General features: G+C 31.9%; 4 protein-coding genes and 2 non-coding genes across 6 annotated transcripts in view; 1 reads left to right on the top strand and 5 right to left on the bottom strand.

The window, feature by feature from the left end:
* LOC108567295 (protein sprint) overlaps window positions 1-5,201 on the bottom strand; it is a 73,534-nt gene extending 68,333 nt beyond the window's left edge. The window contains exon 1 of the mRNA XM_017927666.1: window positions 4,535-5,201. Coding sequence (XP_017783155.1) covers window positions 4,535-4,965 — 431 coding nt within the window. The 5' untranslated portion in view covers window positions 4,966-5,201. The remainder of the gene's footprint in view (window positions 1-4,534) is intronic.
* Window positions 5,202-16,051: 10,850 nt separating this feature from the next.
* LOC108567301 lies at window positions 16,052-16,676 on the bottom strand. Its single transcript, XM_017927673.1, has 3 exons — window positions 16,508-16,676; window positions 16,337-16,449; window positions 16,052-16,285 (listed from the first exon to the last, which is right to left on the bottom strand). Exons 1-3 carry the CDS (start codon window positions 16,642-16,644, stop codon window positions 16,083-16,085), a joined length of 453 nt encoding a protein of 150 aa, XP_017783162.1. The 5' UTR covers window positions 16,645-16,676; the 3' UTR covers window positions 16,052-16,082.
* Window positions 16,677-17,713: 1,037 nt separating this feature from the next.
* Window positions 17,714-18,350, bottom strand: LOC108567300. Its single transcript, XM_017927672.1, has 3 exons — window positions 18,172-18,350; window positions 18,001-18,113; window positions 17,714-17,934 (listed from the first exon to the last, which is right to left on the bottom strand). Exons 1-3 carry the CDS (start codon window positions 18,309-18,311, stop codon window positions 17,735-17,737), a joined length of 453 nt encoding a protein of 150 aa, XP_017783161.1. The 5' UTR covers window positions 18,312-18,350; the 3' UTR covers window positions 17,714-17,734.
* Window positions 18,351-18,768: 418 nt separating this feature from the next.
* On the bottom strand, window positions 18,769-18,841 carry Trnaf-gaa. Its single transcript has one exon. It is a non-coding gene; the product is annotated as a tRNA-Phe (tRNA).
* An 852-nt stretch (window positions 18,842-19,693) lies between these two features.
* Window positions 19,694-19,766, bottom strand: Trnaf-gaa. Its single transcript has one exon. It is a non-coding gene; the product is annotated as a tRNA-Phe (tRNA).
* A 1,258-nt stretch (window positions 19,767-21,024) lies between these two features.
* On the top strand, window positions 21,025-21,705 carry LOC108567299. Its single transcript, XM_017927671.1, has 3 exons — window positions 21,025-21,233; window positions 21,296-21,396; window positions 21,457-21,705. The coding sequence occupies exons 1-3, from the start codon at window positions 21,076-21,078 to the stop codon at window positions 21,651-21,653; spliced, it is 456 nt and encodes a 151-aa protein (XP_017783160.1). The 5' UTR covers window positions 21,025-21,075; the 3' UTR covers window positions 21,654-21,705.
* The last annotated feature ends 1,193 nt before the right edge of the window (window positions 21,706-22,898 follow it).

Below are 22,898 nucleotides of genomic sequence, written 5' to 3'. Positions count from 1 at the left end.
ACAGGAATAAAAAGCTGGAAAAAAATATTAAGCAGCTAACAAAAGGGTACAACGGAAAAATGCAGCTCGAGGCGGAAAATAATAATGGATGGAAGTCTAGAATGGCAAGAAAAAATGCAAATTTTGAGATTTCAATTTTTGTAAAATCAAGTAGAGAACAACCCTACTAAATTAGACTAAATGTATGGTAAAATGGATAATAAATCTGTTTTGTTTTTTTCCTAAGAACTGTAGATATAAACAATAATTAGAAAAGATTAGAAACTGTTTCTTAAAACGCATTTATAGCAGATAACGAAAACGATACTATTTATCAATAAGTAGAATAATAAAACAATTGTTTTAGACAAAATTAATGTGCTAATTTCATGATTTTATTACAATGAAAAATAATCTTTTAATACAAAAAAAAACATGTTTCCTACATTATTAAAGAAAAAACACACTAATAAACCTATTAAATTAATTACAGATTCATAATATTAATGATATTTTAAATGAAAATTGACAATTTTTAATATTTCTACGTGACAATACTAATTTTATAAGTAATTTTATTCACAAATAATAAAATTTGAAAACTTATAATGTGTTAAAGTATAACTTTTCATTGAAATTATCTTTATGAAAATTTCACGTAAATACTATAAATTAAGCGTTAATATTTACTGAATTGTATAGTTCTACAGTAATATATAAATGTATATATAATTACTAAATAATTTCATATAATTAGTATATAAATTTAGTAAAGTTAGACGCAATGGAGTTTGTGAATTTAGGGAATTGCACATAGCAAATGTAATGTATCGGAATTGCTCGCTCGCATAAATTTCACCCTTGCAGACATTGATTGGTGGCGGTTTCTACCCGTAGAAAATTAATGCATCCGATGTAATGAAACCTAATACCAACAAGTACATGCACACTACACTACATCTCCCTCGCATATGCAGGGTTCATAAATGTAATTGATATATTCCGCTATTCCCAGTATTACACTTTCGGTTTGATGCATTCACCTGCAACTGTCAAACGTCAAAATCTCCATCGACAACAAATCGAAATTGCTTTCACATTTCCATTACTTTCCATTATAAATATGTCATTTGTAAAAAAAATCTATACTCGAACATTTTCAATCAATTACTTTAGATTTTTTGACGTGCACAACATATTTATCAAATTAGTTTCTATGACCTAAACAGTTTTATCTTAATATACAAATTGCCAACTGCGAACGTACTTAAATGATGAGTAACCGGAAATTACGTTTCTACTTACAGCAGATTATTCGCTTCAATTTTGACGCGAACAAAGTGCTTCTTTGAATTGAATTCAAAACGAAAAGACGTTTTAATAAAGTTAAACTATTTACGTTCATTATTTCTATTCATTTCAATACAAATTGATGTATTTACATGCTTAAATTTATGTTATTATTTATGTTATTACATTATGTTATTATAAAAATGTAAGATGATAAAAAAACGTGTATGTACGAAATAAATAAATTATACAAAAAACAACAGGAAGCCACAGTTTAATTTAAAAATATGTAAAGTGTCAATATGTTTATTAATAGTTAAATAAGTATAATAATATGGAATTTTCTAAGTTTTTTTTGTAAAAGTAAATAAATTTAATAAAAAATCAGCTTTTATAGTATATCTTTATATTTCATACATTAACCGTTTTTGGTATGAATTGTAATCACTTTTAGTTTTAAAATATATTTACATATAAACTGTAATGCATAAATGAAATGTAGTTTGAATATTGTTTAAAGACATTTAAAATAGATTATATAGGTTCACACCCTAAGGATAGGGGAAGCCCATTATATGCAGTTATATTATTCAAATATACTTTGGTAATATACATTTCCCTCGACGTTGGGGAACGTAGATTTAGTGCTCTCACGTAGGTGACTAGGTGTGTCGTGTCTTTTTTGTAGATTTTTTCCATCCGCACAGTGGACGTATGAAGAGGGTAGTTATACTGATGGTCTGAACGGCTCCAGATGCAGTTTTCGCTCTGCATGCCAAATAAGAGAGGCGACCGACCCTCCTCCATCTCTTCCATCCCTTACGCGCATCGCACAGACACATACACATCACGAGTTTTGCATTTTTATCCATTTCATTTTGGTTTCTCGTTTTTTTTGTGTGTGTCCTTTATTATTCCTCCCCGTCGCAAAAGCCAAGGAATACACCCTCAGACGACGACCATGAATACATTTCTCCGGATTCCCAGCCAAGCCTAGGCTCAGGATTTGTGTAGAAATGAGAATAAAGATTTGCATCGTCGGACGGCCATATTCACGCACCTTCCTCCATATGCTCACAGACTGGTGCTGTCATAATATTTACGTAAAAAAAATATTACGTCGCAGTTGCATCTATTTGTTGACTTTTAAAAGAGTTTCCAGCGCTCGTCGCCATTGTATGCATTAAAAGGATAATAATATAAATATAGTAGCGTTTCATGTTTTTCAGGGCAGCTGCATGGAATGGCGAATCGTAAAAATGCTTGAGCACTGAACTCACGAGAGAATATCCTCTAACAACTAAGTGAAAACATAACTGACATAAAGGATTTTACATTCGGGCATACGTAAGAATACGCGAAATAATAGTAGCAACATTTACGATGCAAAAATATGTTCGCACTCACTGTTTAATTACTGCTTTCAGTAAAGTTCGTAACTTTATCTTTAAACGCTCATTTGCCTCTTAATAACAAAAAATAACTTAATTATCATTTTGTTACATATATAAAATTGTTGAATTTAAAATTTCATTATATTCAGAATAACTTTAATAGCAAACAACGAATATCACAGGTTTTATACCCTATATTTCTATTTTAATTAAATAGCTTTGATTTATGTGATGTAGGTGGTTTAAGAGAAATACGATAAAATGAAAATGCACTCCTTTTTCGACTCTTAATAAATCACTTTTCAGCTTTGATAGTTTGAATAACACAAATATGAATCTACACTCGTTTTATACCCTATTCGACTTTATTTTGATAGCTTATTGATATATGTGCTGCTTGTGGCAATGGATAAATACGATAAAATGTAAAGACACAGTTTTTCGAATCATATGTAATCGTTTTTTTGCATAGTTTAAAATTATTCAAGTATACAGTTTATATTAACATTCCACAATAAAAAATTCTGTTTATACTCAGATTACTATCTACTAAGCAAATATTCAGTAGCTGTTTCGCTGAATTTGTGCATTTGAATTTATATTATTGACAAACTGTCCGGGATATTATCGGAACCCATAATCCGCACTATGCGAGATAACTAATTATTTTTACTTAATAATAATTATCTATTTTACTTTTAGAACTAATTTGCAAAACAGGTCAATGCCTTCCTTTTGTCGACAGACAAACATATTTACCAAACTAAAAAATAGTCGTGATATTAAAATTACGTATCTTATCAGCATAGTTATATGGTTACAAATATCTTAAAACTAAAACGGATATCCGCTAGTCGAAGATCTTCTTTCAGCGTAAATACATAAACGCTTCTGTGAGAAAAAGAGAAACGTCCTTGATCCAAATAATGAGACACATATTCGCGTAACCACAATATCAATGATTAAACAACAGATAAAATAAAAAGAGCGCCGTTATCTGTTTGATTTTCAATTCCGAAATAAAAAATCAAATATTTGCGTTTACAATTAATGAATATTAAAAGTCTCAATCCGATTATTACAACACTCTATTTCGTACTTATGTCTTCAACCACTTCCGTTTATTGTATTCCGCATTTGGCTCATCGGATTTAACAACTATTAACATCGTCCCGAGGTTACGTTTATTTTTATTTGACCGATGATGACGATTAAAAATAAATAAATTTGGCATCATTATACAATAATTTGATAAATATACTGTATGTACTGTTTATCATTTGAGATATTCCTTATACAGATCGATTGACAGTTATAATGTGATATTGATTACCAAACGCAACGTAAACCAAATTAGAAACAACAGTTACGCGAATTACAATTATTCATACATGTATGCAAATACAAGCACGATATGACTCATATAAATGTAGAAAAAAACGTTATCAAATAGAGATTAACGATGAAAGATATAACAATAGTTCCTCATTGCGATGTCGATAGCATAATATAATGGAACAATATTTATGAAAACAATCAATGATTGCTAACAATTGTTTTTATTCCTGATTCTTGGAATTGCTATAAAAAACAATGAGCGTGAGGAAAATCTAATGTTTGATTGAATGACTTGTATTTACAACAAATTTATTTTATTAATATAATTTGTAAATATACCTTTCTTATTCTATTATTTACAATTTCTATTGTCCCCAAGTCATAAACTTTCCAGCAAACTTTCTTATTGTAAGTAAATTTATGATATATCAAAATGGTCCAATTTAGGCTTCTGTAAATCTATTTTTAAATGCCAAATATTTTTCTCTTATATTTTGAGCATAAAAACTAGTTTTGTCGGTTGTATCACTGACCTGTGTCGTTGTCTGCAGTTTGTATCGTTTATCCTCTTATAAATCTGCGGTGGTGTCACTTTTGATATGGTGCGTTTCACGTTCGCCGTCTTTGGTATGACGGGATCCCTGTATCCAGCATTCCATTTGATGATGGTCGTATCGTAAGGCTGCACAATTTTTCTGTCCAAGGATCGAACGGTGTCCTTGGCAATCAGGCTGTTGATCTTCCTGACTTTCTCGCGAATCTCGCGTCTCGTCACCTCCAAATCCACACAGATCGAGCTGCATCTTGCCGGTTTCTTCACGGCGTTCGTCGGTTCAAACTTGAACTTGCGTAACGGAACCGGCGGCCTAACTTTTTGTTCATTGGCCTTCGGTTGGACCATTGCCGGCTTCGTGGGGCAGGCCTTTCGATTGAAATAGGTGATCTTGTCGTCCAAACTGCTCATTGCAGCGTGCGTCGCGGATGGCGTTGTGTAAATAACTGAGAGGCAGTTACAGAACGAATGATTGACACACGTCTCCTCCTTATCAATGCACTACTATTCAGAGCGATAAACATTTCGACGTTGGAGATAGGCTTCCCGGCAAGGGGACCGAGAATGGAGACGGGTGTACCTAATCGGAATCGATACGCCGTGCTCCGATTGGATACAGAGTTGAGATGCAGACGGAAGTTCGGAATTTAGGATGACATCAATCCACGTACGACGGTGGGAGCATTTCATATTGTTGCGCTCGGCATCATCCAATCAAGCCAATTCAAAACTCGCCCATCCACAGTTCTTGTTTACCAAGAGAAAGAAATATTCTGTTGTGGTCAGCAATCCGAGCCGACTTGAACCCGCACACCACCACCAACCAGAACAGAACGGACTAGACCGACTTGTTGTTTATCGATTGAGACCGAGCCAAGCACTGAGCCATAAGTATATCCAAACCATCGTATATACACACACACACACGGCTCAACGATAATACAATTATTGTACGGTTTTCATATAACTTCCATATACATGCTGGCTGACACAATGGCACTTCCGTATGAATATATTCCGATGTTGTGTCGCTCGAGTGCTCGTGTTGTTGTTCGGTAACGTATCGTGCGTATTCTAGGCAGGTGATCAAAAGTTCTATCCACCTGGCCCCAAATGACACCTAAATTGGTTTCCAGCCCCGAATAAGGAAGAACTCTATCGTCATTAATGTTGCGAATAACTGTCTTTACCGTGCATTACCTTCGCGAAATTCGCAACGTGTAATAATTAAACGTACAATAAAAACGAAAAACAATAAATCCTCGATGACTGAAACAACCACTCCAGCGTTGCTCATGACTAACTGATTCTAGACTCCCAAGAATTTGCGTGTACAGCTCTTTTCTGAACAACTGCTCCAACAATAACTGCTGATACCATTATCTTATCAAATTAAAACTTTATTTTTTAAATGCTCCATTGAATTATCACTCAATTTCCATTCATAATAAATTACTATTTATTTAAATATTAATTGGTTCATCAATAAGTTTGAAACACAACAATTTACCTGATGTATATACATATTTTTTCAAATTGAAATATTATTAAAAGGATTTTTAAATTACAATTTCCAAATAATTTCCATTTAAAGGCAAAATTTAATGAAATAAAGTGTTATCTATGTGTTTTTTTTAAATGTTTATATGCAATCTACTTTACGTTTCTTCATACGTAATAATTTGTATTATGATTAGTAATGAACAGACTGTGAAATAAACAAATACACACTTTATTTAAATATCATTTGAGACGGTTTTTAAACAAAAATATGAATCATAAATGCTGTAAATAACGTTAACTAAACGCGTTATTTATTCAAGCATTAATCAGCAGCGGAATCGGATTTGAAACGTTGACCCGTGCATAAAACGCAATGATTCAATTGAATTAAATTGCGCTTGTAAATAAGCCATTGTTTCAGAAATTTCGAATCGTAAACTGTAATCATCCATGAAACGTGCGTTTGCTTGACATGCAGAATTTGAACAGTGTCTATCTTTGTTGCGGAAACATCAATGATGATACCGAGTTTCCAGCACCCACTGTAGAGATTATACTAATTATTCAATTAAATTAGATACTGTTTTAATTAGTAATGAGAATATAAAGAGGTTTATTTTTTATTTTAGAATATTTATGTCCTGTTGTAAAAAGTAAATACGAGAAAAGTTTTGAGTTTTAATTTACTTTGATTTATATTCAGGTAATTTACATATAATTAATAATTAAACCTTTTATAGAAAGAGAAGAGAAAATTGTGTAAGATTGCGATTTGCATGTATAATTACAGTATTCATGTTATCATTATATTATAACGACGGTAGCATGGAAATGATAAAATATTTTTGAGTTCACGGTGAGTCTGCTTTTTATATGCTGCAGCTGCAAATTTGGTTACTAAATATAAACTCGTAGAATGATTATACTAGATGTGAAAAATTCATGTCCATCGATTTTCACTTGAATTTACGTTACTAACTGACATTAACATTAATATTAGATAATGTATACATGTTATTTCTCTTTGTAAAATATTGATAAAAAATCATAAAAAAAACATTCTATAGTAAAATTAATCAATAATAACAAAAAATAATTAATAGCTAAATGAATAAGCAAATAATTGTATAAGATTTATTTGTGACAGAATATTAATTGTAATTTATTTCTGAGTGTTTGTAGGTTTTTTTTTTGTTATTCGCGTAATGATTGATTTATTCATTTTCTCGATGGACGTGTTTAATCTTCTGTCGAAATATATTTTTGTTTCATGTGGAGGAGGATGATTGGTTGTGGACATCGAGGCTACGCGTCGCGCGGATGAAAAATAAAGGGCCGAGCGAAAGTGATTGAATCCAGATAATAATTGGGGACTCATTTATGAAACGATACAAAAAAAATATTGGAAAAAAAACAAGCAGACGAAACGGGCGATGAGGGAAAGCATCGCATTGTTTCAGGCGTTTTGCAGCAAAACAATGACTGGTTTTGCTGTATGGAATCAGTGAAGCGCACCTTAATGTATGTAATATCCAATGTCCACTCCATCATTAATATCGCGTTAGCATCGGTGCAATAAGCACTATCGGGGGGATTGGATTGGTCGGAGGGGTTGGTTTTAGTGCACTGATAACGGTGCAACATATGGGACATACACGAAACGCACATGTGGCGAAGCTTCCCACCCAACACAAGTGTCGCAAAATGTTTATTTCTATTTCTATTTTTTTTTTCGCGAGAGAGGGTTTAACCATTTTCAGAGGTTCCGCAATATTCGGTATGCCGAACGGAGGATGCGGAATTACCATTTACACCGCTGTATCGCTTATATTTAAACGGTTTTATGAATATTCAAATCGGTCTCGATTTTGAGGGTTGCAGGATGCGAGGGTTCCGCGACGAAGAATCAAGGATGCGGTGACGATGGAGGAAGAGAAAGAGGAGGAAGTAGTGGAGGAGGAGGATGGGTGGGCATGTTGAAAGAGAGTGCGAGAGAAAGGGATGCGATTTCTCTTGGGGGCGATGAATAATGCGCATCCCGGGGCCACCGAAACGACTTCGATGGGTCTCGCCCTGTTCACGACCGATGTCTAAATGATGACCCCCTCAGGTCACAAATACGCCTTCGTCGCAACAATTGATTTCTAATGTGCCCCATCCAGAAAGAAACATGATAACTCAACCCCTCGTTAAAACTTAGTTGTGCCCTCTTTTGTCCACACTGAAAACTAATAATTCGAATGGAAAAGGCCGTACTTATTTTCATACATATTTTTCTATAGCATTACCGTCCCAAGTGATTACTGATCATTTTGCATTTCAAAGCTTTGAACTTTTTATAGGGTTTTATATGAATTAAGTAAAAAAAAATATCAATAGAATATGTAAAAGTCGAGTACAATACTCAATTTCCATGTATTATATACATTAAATAATCATCAAAAACTTTAATTTGTTTTTATTAACATTGATAACATTTTGTCTTTGTATTCTTTTTTTAATTTGAATATTTGTTGATCAATAATTGAAAACATATTTGTATTAAATTCCAAATCTTTAATATTTAACTATGTCGCAAATATTTCGTATTTACTGATTTTTGAAGTTATTCACATTTACATACATTAGTACATATTTTAATATTGTTAAGTTCAAAGCAAACATAATCTTATTATAGTAAAAGTAACTTTCTTATTAATATGCATAATAAATTAAAATAATTTGCTAAAATATTCCAATACTATATTTTTAGTACTTAGAAACTATAAAACCATGTCAAATTCTAACAATAATGCGAAAACATGTATCAATATTATCAGTATTATTGTGGCATACAATTTTATTGATCATAATAAGCGAATGTAGTGCGAATAAAATGAGGTCACACAGCTGTAAACAATTCTGTTGCGGTTATTATTAAGAACGTATTGTTTATAGCCGTCGAAAGTGAATTGAATCATATTCAATGCAAATTATATATATTTATTTAATAACAGAAATATGCAACATCAAACCAAAGTTTCTTAAGATTTCTTATACTTTAAATAATGTAGACTTTTTTCAATAGAAAAAAATGTGTATCTTGTATATCATTTATATGACATTTCTACATTGAAAACACAAATGAGATATATAGGAAATAAGTTTGTCAGTAGTGTTGACAACTACTATATACACGATTGTAGGGTAAAATAAATAAAAGTAACAGAAAGTTTATAATTGAAAATATAAAAGTTGTAACACGATAACACTCGTGTACATAAAAAACACAAGATAAACCAATCTTCAACCCGCTAGGGCGTGAGTCCGTGACGTGGGAAGGTTCAGGGCGCCACTTTCTTTTTATAGAGAGGAAGAACTCTAACAACTGCTTCCAGATCAGCAACTTCTTCTCCGACGGTGGGCCTTAGCTCCTCTAGAGCACCAACACCGTCCTCTTGGAGATTACAAATATATCAGAATATCTTCTTAAACTGGAGACCTCAACCGTCTTCTTTCGCGGTTCGCTGCGGTCTCTTCGAATTTTTGAAACATAGTTGCAACGTGGAGCGCACTTGCAGCGTTGTCGATTTTACCACGTTACAAAGTTTATAATCTTAACAATTTCTGGAATTGATTATATAGCTTCTAGAAAACTTTGATTTCATTTTTGTTAGATGTTAGATATTGTTAATTTAAATATAATTTAGTTGAACTAGCGACTAAAATAGGTTTAGCAGTATGTAAAATAATTAAGATTAAGTTGAGAGAGAAAGATCGAATCTCCCCTGAAGACATAATTCAAATGTAGTTCTTAAAGAGCATTTGGCCAGAACTCAATCGCCCTGAAAGAGGCAACCGAGGGAAAAGCCATTAAAACAACTTCGCAACGGCACCCCGCCACCAACAAAAACAAAATAGTTGGTGCGTCTAGTTAAACAACGCTTAATGCAGAATGCGTTGAATACTAATTGGATTAAGACCCGCCCGCGTATATCCTTTCCACGGGAATTTAATAACTGCAGCCCGAAAATAAGTTAATGGAATTCGGCGAGAATTTGTTTTCGCACCGGTGTTTCCGCACTATATACTTACCCAACTCCCGAAAAGCCCATGTACAAATACATATATGAAAAGACGGAATAGATGTAGTTGTGGGAGTAAGTCTCCGAAGTTTAAAAAGTTTTGCGGTGGATTGAGTGTCGTGCACTTGAAGTGGAACGTAAGGGGATGTAGTCGGAAGGTGTAGCTTACACATAGGGGGCGCCACACATAAAAGAATTGCCTCTGGGGGTTTTTCCACGGCGGCGATGGTGGTTTATAGATAGTCGGCTTTTTTTCTTTTCTCTCTCTCTCTCTTAGGGGTGGGTTTGCGATCGGCATGGGATCGGGGTTGAGGGAGGAAGAGAAGAGGCTTGACATGCTACACTTCCGTGGGTACAAATTGATTCCCGAAACGTGACCACCGCCGCGATGAGAAAACCGGACGGGGTTAAATAAACATGTTCGTGCAGGAAACACGCGCAACTTTTCTTACCTGGACCAAAACACTAATCACATTTAATTCCATCAATCCATCCACCCTCCACCTCTCTCAATTGCATTCATCCTCGCAACAGTCACGGAAAACAGCAATCGCACGCCATCTAAATCGTCCTCCGATTTCATTGCCAATACAAATACAAGCAAACATCCCATGAATACATCCAACTAGAAACTTCATTTTATCCCATGTCACATGCCGTCTCCGATGGGACGCAATTTGTGGAATTCCTTTCTCGCGCGAAATTCCTCCTTCCTGTCCGAACCGGACAAAAATTGTAATTGGAAATTTTTATATTTCTCCGCGCCATAAGAAATTTTTCGCTTCGAACGAATAAAAATGCCGGATATATATATAAAAAAAAAGGAATCGCACGCACATAAATCTCTCGCGTCTTTTCCCAAAGACGAGGGGTTCTTCTCAATTACAAAATGGCTTAGATTAAATTGATTTTCAAACGAAATCTATACAAAAAAACACAAAATAAACACATTCAATAAACTAAACACAATTGCCTTAATGTGTTGTGTGAAAAGACCTATGTTTGATAGCTCGACATTAATTGTGAATAATTGAAATTATCTATATGTTTTTATTTAATTTTTGTTTACATAATGTTCTGTGTGACTATTGCATTAAACAAATAAACTACATACAAATTGACCATAGTTTTTTGTACTGGAAATAATTATATTTATATACAAAATGCAAAATTTAAATTAAAATCTAAGTTGTCAAAGTAGAAATTGTATAATTTTTCAAAATGTTATTTTTTTTATTGATTTTATTAAGACTGAAGACTCAATTCTAATAAAATAGTGCAACGACCATGTGGCTATTAAGTATGATGATAATCAACTAACATTGAATTGAAATACTATACGAGTAATTGATACGGGCTTTGTAAAATATAGTATTTGTATTAATGTAGATAATAGATAATAGTTTATTGAATGTGTTAATGCATCGTAATATTGTCTATATCTCAATGGAACCGATCGAAAGGAGTTTCTTCTTATTTTATCATACGTTATTATGCGTATAAGTAAGTATATGCTTCCTGGTTTTATGTGCAGGAATATATAAACCGGTTCGCAATCAAATCTATTAGCCTAGAATGTACAAATCAGTTTATGCGAACTAATTATATTGATCGAACATGAGAGCGTACATATTATTATTTTCGAAAGGAGAATAACTGCGCGTAACAAGTAATGCTTGTTTTTATACTTTTCAAAGAATATTTTGAATTGAATGATAGTCTATGTTCTTAAAATGACAATAATATTATCTCATAGTTAATTTTAAAAAAAGTGCTTTTGATTTCATCAATACCGAAAGTATAAAAAATATTACAAAATCTGACCACAGGTTGAAGAACACTGATTTAGATGATATTAGAAATTGGTATTGATGTTATTAATGGAAAATTAGAAAATATATGATATATAAATAATATGAGGAATTTGCGTTATCCAGTTGGATTTGAGTAGGAAACCAGCGGATTTTGGCATAAGGAAACGAAAGTGTTACTTAAAACCACACGGATCTGCCTACGCAAATTTCATATTATCTGTTATAACCATTCAACGAACCATGCGTTAACCATAGATTTAATTTCTGTGAGCAAAACCAGTTGTTTATAAGAGCTTCTTGCATAAGAGCGCTTTACGCGCAACGCACTTCGATTTCCGCGTGGATGCAAGAAATCCCTTCAGAGCATCTTCTGTATAAGTCATCTCTCCCTCTTACAAGTAAATAATAAAGCATAAAAAAGGTCCATGCATGGCGCTATCGATTTGCATTCCCAACTAAATCGGGGAAAACTGTTAGGAAATTCGGGAAAACATAAAACCGCCAGAGCCGCATTTAAATTCTGCGTTTGTTCCGTCCCTCGGTTCTCCGGATGCAAGAAGGAAATTGAGTTCGCAAACGCGTGCGAAATTTGCGCATTCAAAAATCTTTCGCATCCCAAAAATATATTAAAAAAAAAATAGAAATGCAGAACGAAATAAATAGCGTAAGCGATGAAATAATGGATGCATCCAACAAAAAAAAAGCTTCAATCAGTGTTGAGCTTTGATATTTAATATAATTTTGCGGCGAGTTCGGAATCCGTTTCAGGCGTAACTGGGAAAAAAATATATAAATGAGCAGCTGACACGAAACAACGGGATTGAAACATCCGGGTTGTCTTTTTTTGGTACTCAAAAAAAACCCCGAAATATAACATACAAAACAAAAATTGGTGGTACAGGAAGAATTTTAATTTAATATTGGCGCACATACGCGAGGCACGTACTTATAAAGCAAATAGCGTGCCAAACGAACCGACACACTTCTCCCTGTGTACACACAAAATGAATCCACATCCATACATACGTACATGCATATACACCGGCGCATCCAGACGCAGACAGTTTAGGGGTTGAATTCAAAAATCATTTCGCTGTGCAAACAGTAAGTCCCATCGGGATGTATGCCCGAGGACGGGCGAGACGAATAATCACCAAACTTTAGATGGGACAAAAGAAAATTATGAGGGAATGTTCCTCTGGTGAGATAAAGTCCGAAGGGATAGTTTGAGTTTTAATTAAAATAGGCTTCGTGGAAGTCCCGACGGCAGTCTCTTCCAACTCTCCATCTTGGAACGGCCAAGTTACAATAATTAAATTTGCACATTTCCTCTGCCGACGTATGATTATGGCTTTCCGCATCTGAGAAGTATAGCGTTTGGAAGTTTATAAGACAAGATGCAGAGGATTGCAAAGATCGCACGTTATTCCAAACAATTACGGATTCAAATGATGCATGAAATTAGTTCTTAGTATTTATAATTTAAGCATTCATTATTATTTCTGACTTCACACCGAATGCAATTATTCATATAGAAAATAAGCAACCACGTTAAATAATTAAATCAATGCAAAGTTTATATATGAAACTAAATTTAATCGTAATAAAATAAAAAATGAAAAAAAGAAACTCGGATGTTGACCGTAAAAAACCGAGATGTCCAAAAACCATAATAATTAACGTAAATTGGTATAATCCTTACTCAGAACTCAGTTAAGCGCGGTTTAAATGTGTATACAAGTAAAATGCAAATAGATAAAATCTTAAGGGAATATTATGAATTATAACTGTCATTCAATTTTAATTAATAAATCTGAAAAACCTTTATAAATTTAGAGAAATTTCCTTCGACATTTTTATTGATTTTCTACTCAAGTCTTTCTGACTTGAATATAAGTATTATGTTTATTTAATTGCTTAGAAATAATTTATTTACTTACAACATAATGGTTGAAGATGACTTACCTAAAACAAATAAAAAAAATATATATTTAATAATAGCTATATACTTGATTGATATAAATATTAATAATATCTATTATATAAATAAAAACTCTGCTAGTAAATAATCGATTACAATTTCTTAGTTTCACATACTAATGAATACTTATATTACTTTAATATAAGTATTCATTACGTATATGATATTTCAACAAATATTATAACATGTTTTTCAGGATTACCTTATTCATTAGCTCGTCCTTAAATAAATAGTCGTATAGGCAACCAGTCAAGCGTTATATACACATTGCATATGTTATTCACAATTAAGTTACTTCCAAGTTTATCATCGTATTGCATTACTTGTATATGTAGATAATTAATATACAAGTAATGCAATACGTAAATGTTTGTACCAAATAAGATTTCATGTTTGTATATTTATATAAATTAATTATCAATTGATAATTTTTATATAAATACAAATAAATATATAAAAGTTTATTAACTAATATATTTTATTTCAAAATTTATTAATATTTTTTTTACACTTTTTGTAAATACAAATATTCATTGAAGTGGTGAAAGAAAGATGTAAAATTAATAGAATGTTCTTATCAAACTTTATTTATATAATCTAGTCTCAATGGAAATATGATAGTGTGTGAAGGATCTTTCATTTATTTATAAATGTTAATGACTTTATCAATAGCATTGATTCTATAAATATTTATTATTAGTAAAAATGAGAATTAAAGTGATTGAGGAAAACAATTTTGTAAGATTTATTTATTTTTTAAATAATGGTGTAAAACATTCTTTAAAAAAAACTTATTAAGTTTACTATATATTTTCCATTTTCATTTATTATTTGCTCGGTTTTGTTTAGGACTTGTGCCTAATAAGCGACTGTTCCGATTAAGAGGAATCGACTGTATTTACATGGTATATGAATGGAGGTTGGAAAATTTTTCTTTTGCATGAATTGTACCATAGAAGAAAGAATACATCCTTTGAACTTTCAAGGAATACGCACAAAAAATAATAATATTTTAATCTGGGGAAAAATATGTTTTTACGACCCCGAGGGAATTAAGTCTGGTATAACCCAGGTTTTGATATTTGTTGCCATTTAAGCGTCGAGCGAGAGAAAGAGAGGTTATCGCCGCTTTGCAAACTCGGTTATTCCCCATTTACACTCGCTCTTTATCAAAACCTGCATGCGCGCGTATAAATATAAATTCGAGTTGTCGCAAACGTTCAGTTGCTATCGATTGTTTGAAAAATGCATCCGAAATTGGTCCTTTTGGCAGTCACGCTGTGCGCCGTTTCGTGCATGGCCTTCTCGAAATTGGACGAAATCCACAAGGTCCACGACGAGCAGGGAACACCGTATTATTTAGTGCCGGTCGATTTAATCCAGAGAACACGATATTCGAGGTAAATACTCACGTTACAAATTAAATGTAAACTTTAATTACACGCTTTCGTTAACCCCGCAGGAATGCAAATATTTTGGACGTCGTCGAAAACAAGGACTACAAACCGGATGCAGCCAACGCCAATGCGGAGGAACCTCCTAACGAGCAATGAAGAAATTAAGCGAGAGTATTTACTCAAATGCAGACGCGGCTGTGATAATTAAACTCGACTAGAATTACTAAAATAACGATCTTACTGTTTCCATATTTATTTAGTTTTATTAAATATATTTGTTTTACATTATACATGCATTTTATTACCTTAATACATATTCATCCCAGATTTGTTACACCTAAAGTACCATTTCTTATTAAATACACAAACAAAATATGAATTTTGATGTTCAATTAAATGCCATACTTCAATATATTTGAACACTATATGAAAATGTTTAAAGATAAATTTTCAAAGATTTTATAAATCTTCTGTTTTGTAATTACTTAAAATATTTTCAAATTCTAATAAAATGTTATTAGAGAGGTCGGAAAGTTGTTTTTTTTTTTAATTTTGTTATGATTGTATTTATTTACTTACATTTGTGATTCAATAAATATTAATTATTTAATATTAGAGAAATAATCAAAAATTTTCTTTTGCAAGCATTTTTTGTGAAAAAAATAGCTTATATAGATCATGCAAGCTAGATTCTCAAAGATTTTTTTCAAGCCAAGAAAAACAAAGCATAGACAAGTACTAATTTATTGAATAATTTCATAATTAATGTCTATCCAAATCTGTATTCGCCTTCCAAGATTGCAGCGTAGTCGTTACGATTGTGTCCAAAACCATCGGATTTTCTTGTATATTTACCACCAACACCGATTGTTCCCCTTCCATCATCCGTTCTGAAGAAGTTGTAATTTCCCTGAGCGGCAACTTTACTTCCTCCGAATTGACGTGTTTCTCCAGCAACTTTTACTTGACTCTCTAAAATGTAAAAATTACATTTCGAAAATCTTAATTTTTTTCTGATATTACCTGAAGGTCTGTGCGTGTAAATGCCCCTTGCACCATACACCTCGCCGTACTTAGAGTCTTGATAACCATAGGCTTTGCCTCTAATGTTATGATCGGTCGGTATTCGGACCTCTCTACAAAAACAACGTTCATTCAAATTTCTATATAAACAAAATAACTTGTGCAACCTACCTCCGTTGACGAACTGAATGCAAGTCTGTAGCTGGAATTAGGTAAAACTCACGTCCTTGCCGATCGTATACTTGTAAAGGCTCCGCGAAGCCCAAAACAGCGTAAACCGCGACCAATAGAAAAATGTGTTTAAACATATTCGTTCAAATCTAAATTCAGTATGATCTCGAAAAATGTTCATCAATATTTATATACGGAACATATCCAGTATTATATGCCCATTTCCAAATATTTGATAACCTTGTGCAACATTGCTTTAACTGCAAAAATAATAATATTTTCGTTCTCGAGATGAAATGCGATTGATTGGCAATGAATTTTATAACAAACAGGTCTACTGAAACTTTATCAAAAGATTTCATTAGATGATTGAAAATAAATACATTTGCATTGATGTTTTGAAAACCTTATTTTAAATTGTAAACATTTGTATCATTGTACACAAGTAACTTGAATTAGTTAATATTTTCAGTGAATATACAGTTAAATTTATAAAAGAAAAAATAAACATTTGACATTTCCGTTTTGAAAAACTTATTTCAAATTTCAACAATTTTATCGAAGCACCTAGAATTAATAATAAATACAACATTTTTGATAATATTCGTTATGTTTCAATATAATATTTTAGTGCAATGAACAAAGTTAATTAAAGAAACTGTTTGATAACTCTTTGAATTTCTTCTATAGTTCAGTTATAACTATTTGTTAACAGATTGTAGAAATAGTAATTGTGATGATAATATGTGTTATATTATATTCAATATACAGTGGAAAATCGCTTAACGAGCTAAATGAATTGTAAGAAATATGACTCGCTTAACGAGCGACGTTATGCGAGACGAGTGACGATGAGAAGACAAGTCCTGGATTTCGCGTTTGCCACATCTTTTTTAAAACTTGTGTACACATATTATGTGTATTTTTCAATATGTTTCACTATACGAGTATTTCACTATAAGTGTAAAAATCCGAAAATTTTGGGACGGATTAAACTCGTTAAGCAGGTTCCACTGTATAATTAAAAAGTAATAAGAAATCAATGTTGGTTTGAAAATTTGTTGAAAATTAGCATCAATTTGATTTTGTCATCACATGGATCGTGTTGATTTCATCTCTTTGTTTTGTAAATATGAATATTGTTGTTCATAAATGCAATAATAAAAAATATTTATAAAATAATACAATTTATTAGAAAAGAATGGTAGATTTGACTACAAGTATAAATTAGAATCTGTATTCTCCTTCAAGGAGAGCTCCATAATCGGTACGATGATGTCCGCGACCGTCATTTGTCCTGGAAACTTGTCCACCGATACCGATCGTTCCTCTACCATCATTGGTCTCAAAGAAGTTGTACTGTCCCTTAGCGTCAATTTTGCTGCCTCCCCTTTGCCTTCTTTCACCCCCAACGCTAAATTGACTATCTACAATACAAATTCAATACATTTAAATCGAATTTTTATTGAAAGTATATATTAAATTCTTATTACCGGAAGGCCTGTGTGTGTAAGTCGCCCTTCCCCCATAAACTTCACCGTAATTGGGATCGTCCCTGCCGTACAACTTTCCTCTAATATTGTGATCAGTTGGAATACGTTCAGCTCTACAATGAATATTTATTGTTTAAATTTTATTATTTGCTTATTTATTAATAATTATACCTTCTCCTGTGACGTACTAAGTTGTATTCTTCGGCTGGGATCAAATAGAACTCTTGACCTTGACGATCGAACACTTGTTCGAGTTCGGCAAAACCGAAGGTAGCGCAAATTGCGAGGACCACGAATATTTGTTTGAACATGATTGTTCCAAGTCTGGTTTCAGTTTGATCTCTGCAGTGCGAGTATCGCAGTATATATAGTAATACTCGTGCATGGTCTCGCACTGAGATAAGCTGGGGATTTGGGAAATCCCTTTGCAAAGTTTATTATTTAATTTCCTCTGTCACACTTAAGAAAATATAACAAGCTTTATATAGATATTGAATTTATCAGCATTTATTTTAATAGAATTGATTGACTGTGTAGAAATACGTTTTGTTCTTCAAAATCAATTAAAAAAACATTTATTATAATAAACATTGTTTTTTTTTCATTTACGATTAGGTTATACTAAACCACCTAAACATAATTAAACAATTTATCATTAAGTAAATATTTCCTTTTTTCTAATTTCTTATAAATCAGACTTAACTAAACTTCGTAATGAATATAAACAACGATATATATTATTCGTTATGTTTGCTTGACAAAAGTAATTGCCGAAACCAGGGATCGAACCAGGGACCTTTAGATCTTCAGTCTAACGCTCTCCCAACTGAGCTATTTCGGCTGTATATATTTGTAAAGGGTTGAGGATGGTTGCATAACCAGCAATAAACCGGAAGTAAGTAAATTTTTCAGCAATTCATATTAAAATATTTCGAGTGTTTTTACATAATATTTTAAATATGGTAATAAATACATGTGATACATAAATGTGATTGTTTATTTATTAATATACAAAGTTAATACGTTTACACCCTAATTCACATTGTAATTAAGTGGTTACCAACTAATATTTCACATGTGGATATTCGCAAAATTAGCTCTGAAAATCTTATAAGTTGTTAAGCACACGTCAAAATGTGGTATGTCGTTGTAAATAAGCACGTCGGCAATTGTATTTGTATATTTTGTTCAACGTTAATTCTAGTGAATCGTATGAATATTTTGTATAGTGGAATCTCACTTAACGAGTTCCGTTTCAAAATTTCCGGATTTTTACTCGTACAGTGAAATACTCGTATAGTGAAACAGTTTTCCCCATATAAACGATAATTACGATAATTTGTTCTATGCCGGAGAAAAAAAAGGATAACTTTGTCTCGATTTTTAATGATTTTGCTTTTATACCATATATATGTTATTTTTATTCTTTGGCATTTTATTCACAAAAGTTAACACAAATAACATGTCTAAATACAAGTTTGAAAATTTTTTGATCACAAACAATACTAAGATGATCTTTTCACCGTCACTCGTTATACAAAACGTAGATCATTAAGCGAGTCATTTTTCTTACATTTCATTTTGCTCGTTAAGCGAAGTTCCACTGTATTTGTAAACTTGCAATTGTCATAATCACCGTATTTTAATGTAATGCTTATAATTATTATTTTAAGTGTTAAATACAAAAAGTAATTGCCGAAACCAGGGATCGAACCAGGGACCTTTAGATCTTCAGTCTAACGCTCTCCCAACTGAGCTATTTCGGCTGTACAAATCCTATTCAGGGCCGGATTAAGGCAATAAATGTTTATTTCATAGTTTCAAGTTTATTCAAAACAAAATTAGTAAAACAATCTTGCACTGAATAGTTATCACATTATATACATAAATTATGATAAACAATTTCACATGTTATTTATTTTTGTTGTATATGTCAGATTTTAAATAAACAAAAAAAAGACTTAACCTTGCTTAACGAGTTTAATCCGTTCCAAAATTTCCGGATTTTTACTCCTATAGTGAAACATATCCAAAAATACACATAATATGTGTACACAAGTTTTAAAAATGATGTAAAAGGCGCGCAATTCGGTACTTCTCTTCTCATCGTCAAGTCACGTAATGCGAAACGTCGCTCGTTAAGCGAGTCAATTTTCTTACAATTAATTATGCTCGTTAAACGAAATGCTCGTTATGCGAGGTGTTCGTTAAGCGAGGTTCCACTGTATTGTTTTTACACGATTTTTAAGTAAAAATTATTTTCAATAATGAATATATCCCAAACTGAAATGAATGTAAATGTGTAAATAAATAATAATTAATTAATTAATTTTATAATAATAATGTTTATTGCATCAGTCGTACAAAAAAAAACATATACAGAAATAAAAAGAACAAAATAAATATATTTAATTTCAAAAAAGTCAACTGATACAAAGGGCATTAATTTTATATTTTCTTGCTGGGAGAATTATATTATTTATCTCGTGATTCTGTAAATTCTAAGAAACTCTTGAGATCTTTTTGTTTCCTATTGTTGTATCCTTCAAATCGAGTCTAGAGGAAATACCACGATCCGTGAGTCACGGCTATTGAAGCTTTTTTGGACCATTAAAATATCGAAAGATTGTTTCGCCGATTCCATTTACTTGAAATTCAAGGAAATAATAAAACTTCAAAATATTATTGGCGTGAACACATTAGTTAGTTCTTAAAATTTATCGATTTTATGAGACAAACAAATTAATTAAATGAAGAAATATTTTTTTTGTTTTTTTTTTAAGAAATGAATATGTAAAGTCCTTTAATTCTATTTTTCATAAATATACTAGTTCACTATAATTGGCTTTATGGTTATAAGTCACGGTGATTGAGCATCAAGGAAAGTACAAAGAAAGTGAGATAAAGCGAATTAAAAATAAGTGCAGAAAGATAAACGCTTCGTTCGCTATACATGGGTTAGGTTATTCCCCAATAGCAAGGCTACTCAATGGGAATATACGCCGAGTACGAAATATAAACTGTGATACAGCAGAAGCTGCGGATCAGAGAGTAATCACACAACATTCTATCAACATGTTCAGACAATTATTCGCATTATTTGCGCTCAGCGCAGCTTTGTGTGCAGCTTATCCTGCAGCTGATACCACATTAGATACAGTAGTATACAACGAGAAAGGAGAAGCATTCTTGATGATTCCTACCGAAGAATGCCGCTTGGCTAGGATGAAAAGGTAAACTTAAAAAAATCAAAAGTTGTTTTCAAGTTAATTAATAATTGTTATTTTTAAATCAGAGATAGTGACCATAATATTAAACACAAAACGTACGGATACAACGATCCTAAGAAGGGTGATGTTTTGGGTGCCAAAGGAATCTACACGCACAAACCGTCCCGTAAGACAATTTTCACGGTTCAAACTATGGGTGTTAATTGAATTATCTTATCGTTTGTAGAAAGCAAAGTGGGCGTCGATGCGGAAAAACAGCAAAGGGGAAACAGCCACGCAAAAGTTAGTGGTAAAACACAGTACGAGACCGAAGACGGCAACGGCAGGGTATCAGTAGGTGCAAATGTTAACAAGCAATGGAATAATCGTGGAAAAAGTCACACTGGCTACGGTTGGGAAGTCGAAGGCGATTGGGATTTTTAAATTAAATGTACTATTATTTAATGACTGAAATAAAATTAGACCTTTTTATAAACTTTTTCAATTATTTAGCGCTTCATCCATTTCATATTTTTCTTCTTATAATAATTAATATGAATTAGTATAATCTAAAATAATGGCTAGGAGATGTTTATTAATCTGACGTATTGTTTGCATATGTCTTTGCAATTCCAAAGTCTGGTAAATCCACATATTTCAAAATATCAATATCGGATGTGTCGATTTCAGAAGCTTTTATAAACCAAGACGGGACATCTAAATTTTCTAAATCTGTGTAACGAACATTGATATCTTCTATTAATTGATTTAAGTGGTGCAGTTTAATGTTTCCGTGTTAATATTATCATTTTAAAAAAAAAACATGAAATATAAACAAATCAATTTTAGAGCAACTTATAACTGAACTTATAAAGAAAACATATGCTTTCTTGATTCAATCAATTTTATTGCAATTGGTTTATCAATTTCCAAAATCAACACTTACAGAGAAGCAAATATATGTTAATATATTTATAGAGGGCAGAAAGACCTATGGTCAATAGCCCTTTGTAGCAGATCAATTTGTTATTTTTATATTATTGTTATATATTTTGTTTTTTTTTGAGTATGTATTATGATTTGTTACAATAAATATTATTATATATATATAAATACTATTATTAGGATGGAATAGTTATTATAATTATCTATATGTATTTACTTATGTTCACTTTTGGTATAATTATTGCAATAATCATTACTATTTTTATATTTATGTATCTTGCATTGAACAAAAAAATTAAATAAAAAATAAAATAAAATAAATTCTTCTGTTGTTTTTCCTCGAACGGTTTTGTATAATTAAAAAATATATTATGAATAAAAATAGGCAATAAATTTATTAATTACTTCCATTATATTAGCTATGAAATATAAATAAATTTAATTAAACTCTAAAAAAAAACCTCAACAAAATATAAAAATAATTAACATGAAAATTATGATATTAAAATTGTTAGTATAATTGTAATATTATTTATTTAAATATACTTATTGGCTACAATGTAGGCAAAAAGACTATCGACCGAAGTCTCAAATATTGAATTAATTTTAACATATCTCTATAAGACGTTTAAAATGATTGTAAGAATGTGTCAAGTTATGTACGCTTAACGAGCAAAATTAATTGTAAGAAAAATTACTCGCTTAACGAGCGACGTTTCGCATAACGAGTGACGAGGAGAAGTC

The sequence above is a fragment of the Nicrophorus vespilloides genome, unplaced genomic scaffold, assembly GCF_001412225.1.
Source record: "Nicrophorus vespilloides isolate i.1.1-1 unplaced genomic scaffold, Nicve_v1.0, whole genome shotgun sequence".
Taxonomy (NCBI): domain Eukaryota; kingdom Metazoa; phylum Arthropoda; class Insecta; order Coleoptera; family Silphidae; genus Nicrophorus; species Nicrophorus vespilloides.
This window is presented reverse-complemented; position numbering and strand designations above follow the sequence as displayed.

What these genes read in the sequence shown, in the direction of transcription:
- LOC108567301 (XM_017927673.1), bottom strand. Translation starts at nt 16,644, where the DNA reads ATGTTTAAACACATTTTTCTATTGGTCGCGGTTTACGCTGTTTTGGGC. An exon ending in CATTCAGTTCGTCAACGGAG is followed by an intron (nt 16,450 to 16,507) that starts GTAGGTTGCACA and finishes TTGTTTTTGTAG; the next exon opens with AGAGGTCCGAATACCGACCG. An exon ending in TTACACGCACAGACCTTCAG is followed by an intron (nt 16,286 to 16,336) that starts GTAATATCAGAA and finishes TTTACATTTTAG; the next exon opens with AGAGTCAAGTAAAAGTTGCT.
- LOC108567300 (XM_017927672.1), bottom strand. Translation starts at nt 18,311, where the DNA reads ATGTTCAAACAAATATTCGTGGTCCTCGCAATTTGCGCTACCTTCGGT. An exon ending in TTAGTACGTCACAGGAGAAG is followed by an intron (nt 18,114 to 18,171) that starts GTATAATTATTA and finishes TATTCATTGTAG; the next exon opens with AGCTGAACGTATTCCAACTG. An exon ending in TTACACACACAGGCCTTCCG is followed by an intron (nt 17,935 to 18,000) that starts GTAATAAGAATT and finishes TTTGTATTGTAG; the next exon opens with ATAGTCAATTTAGCGTTGGG.
- LOC108567299 (XM_017927671.1), top strand. Translation starts at nt 21,076, where the DNA reads ATGTTCAGACAATTATTCGCATTATTTGCGCTCAGCGCAGCTTTGTGT. An exon ending in CGCTTGGCTAGGATGAAAAG is followed by an intron (nt 21,234 to 21,295) that starts GTAAACTTAAAA and finishes TTTTTAAATCAG; the next exon opens with AGATAGTGACCATAATATTA. An exon ending in CTACACGCACAAACCGTCCC is followed by an intron (nt 21,397 to 21,456) that starts GTAAGACAATTT and finishes TATCGTTTGTAG; the next exon opens with AAAGCAAAGTGGGCGTCGAT.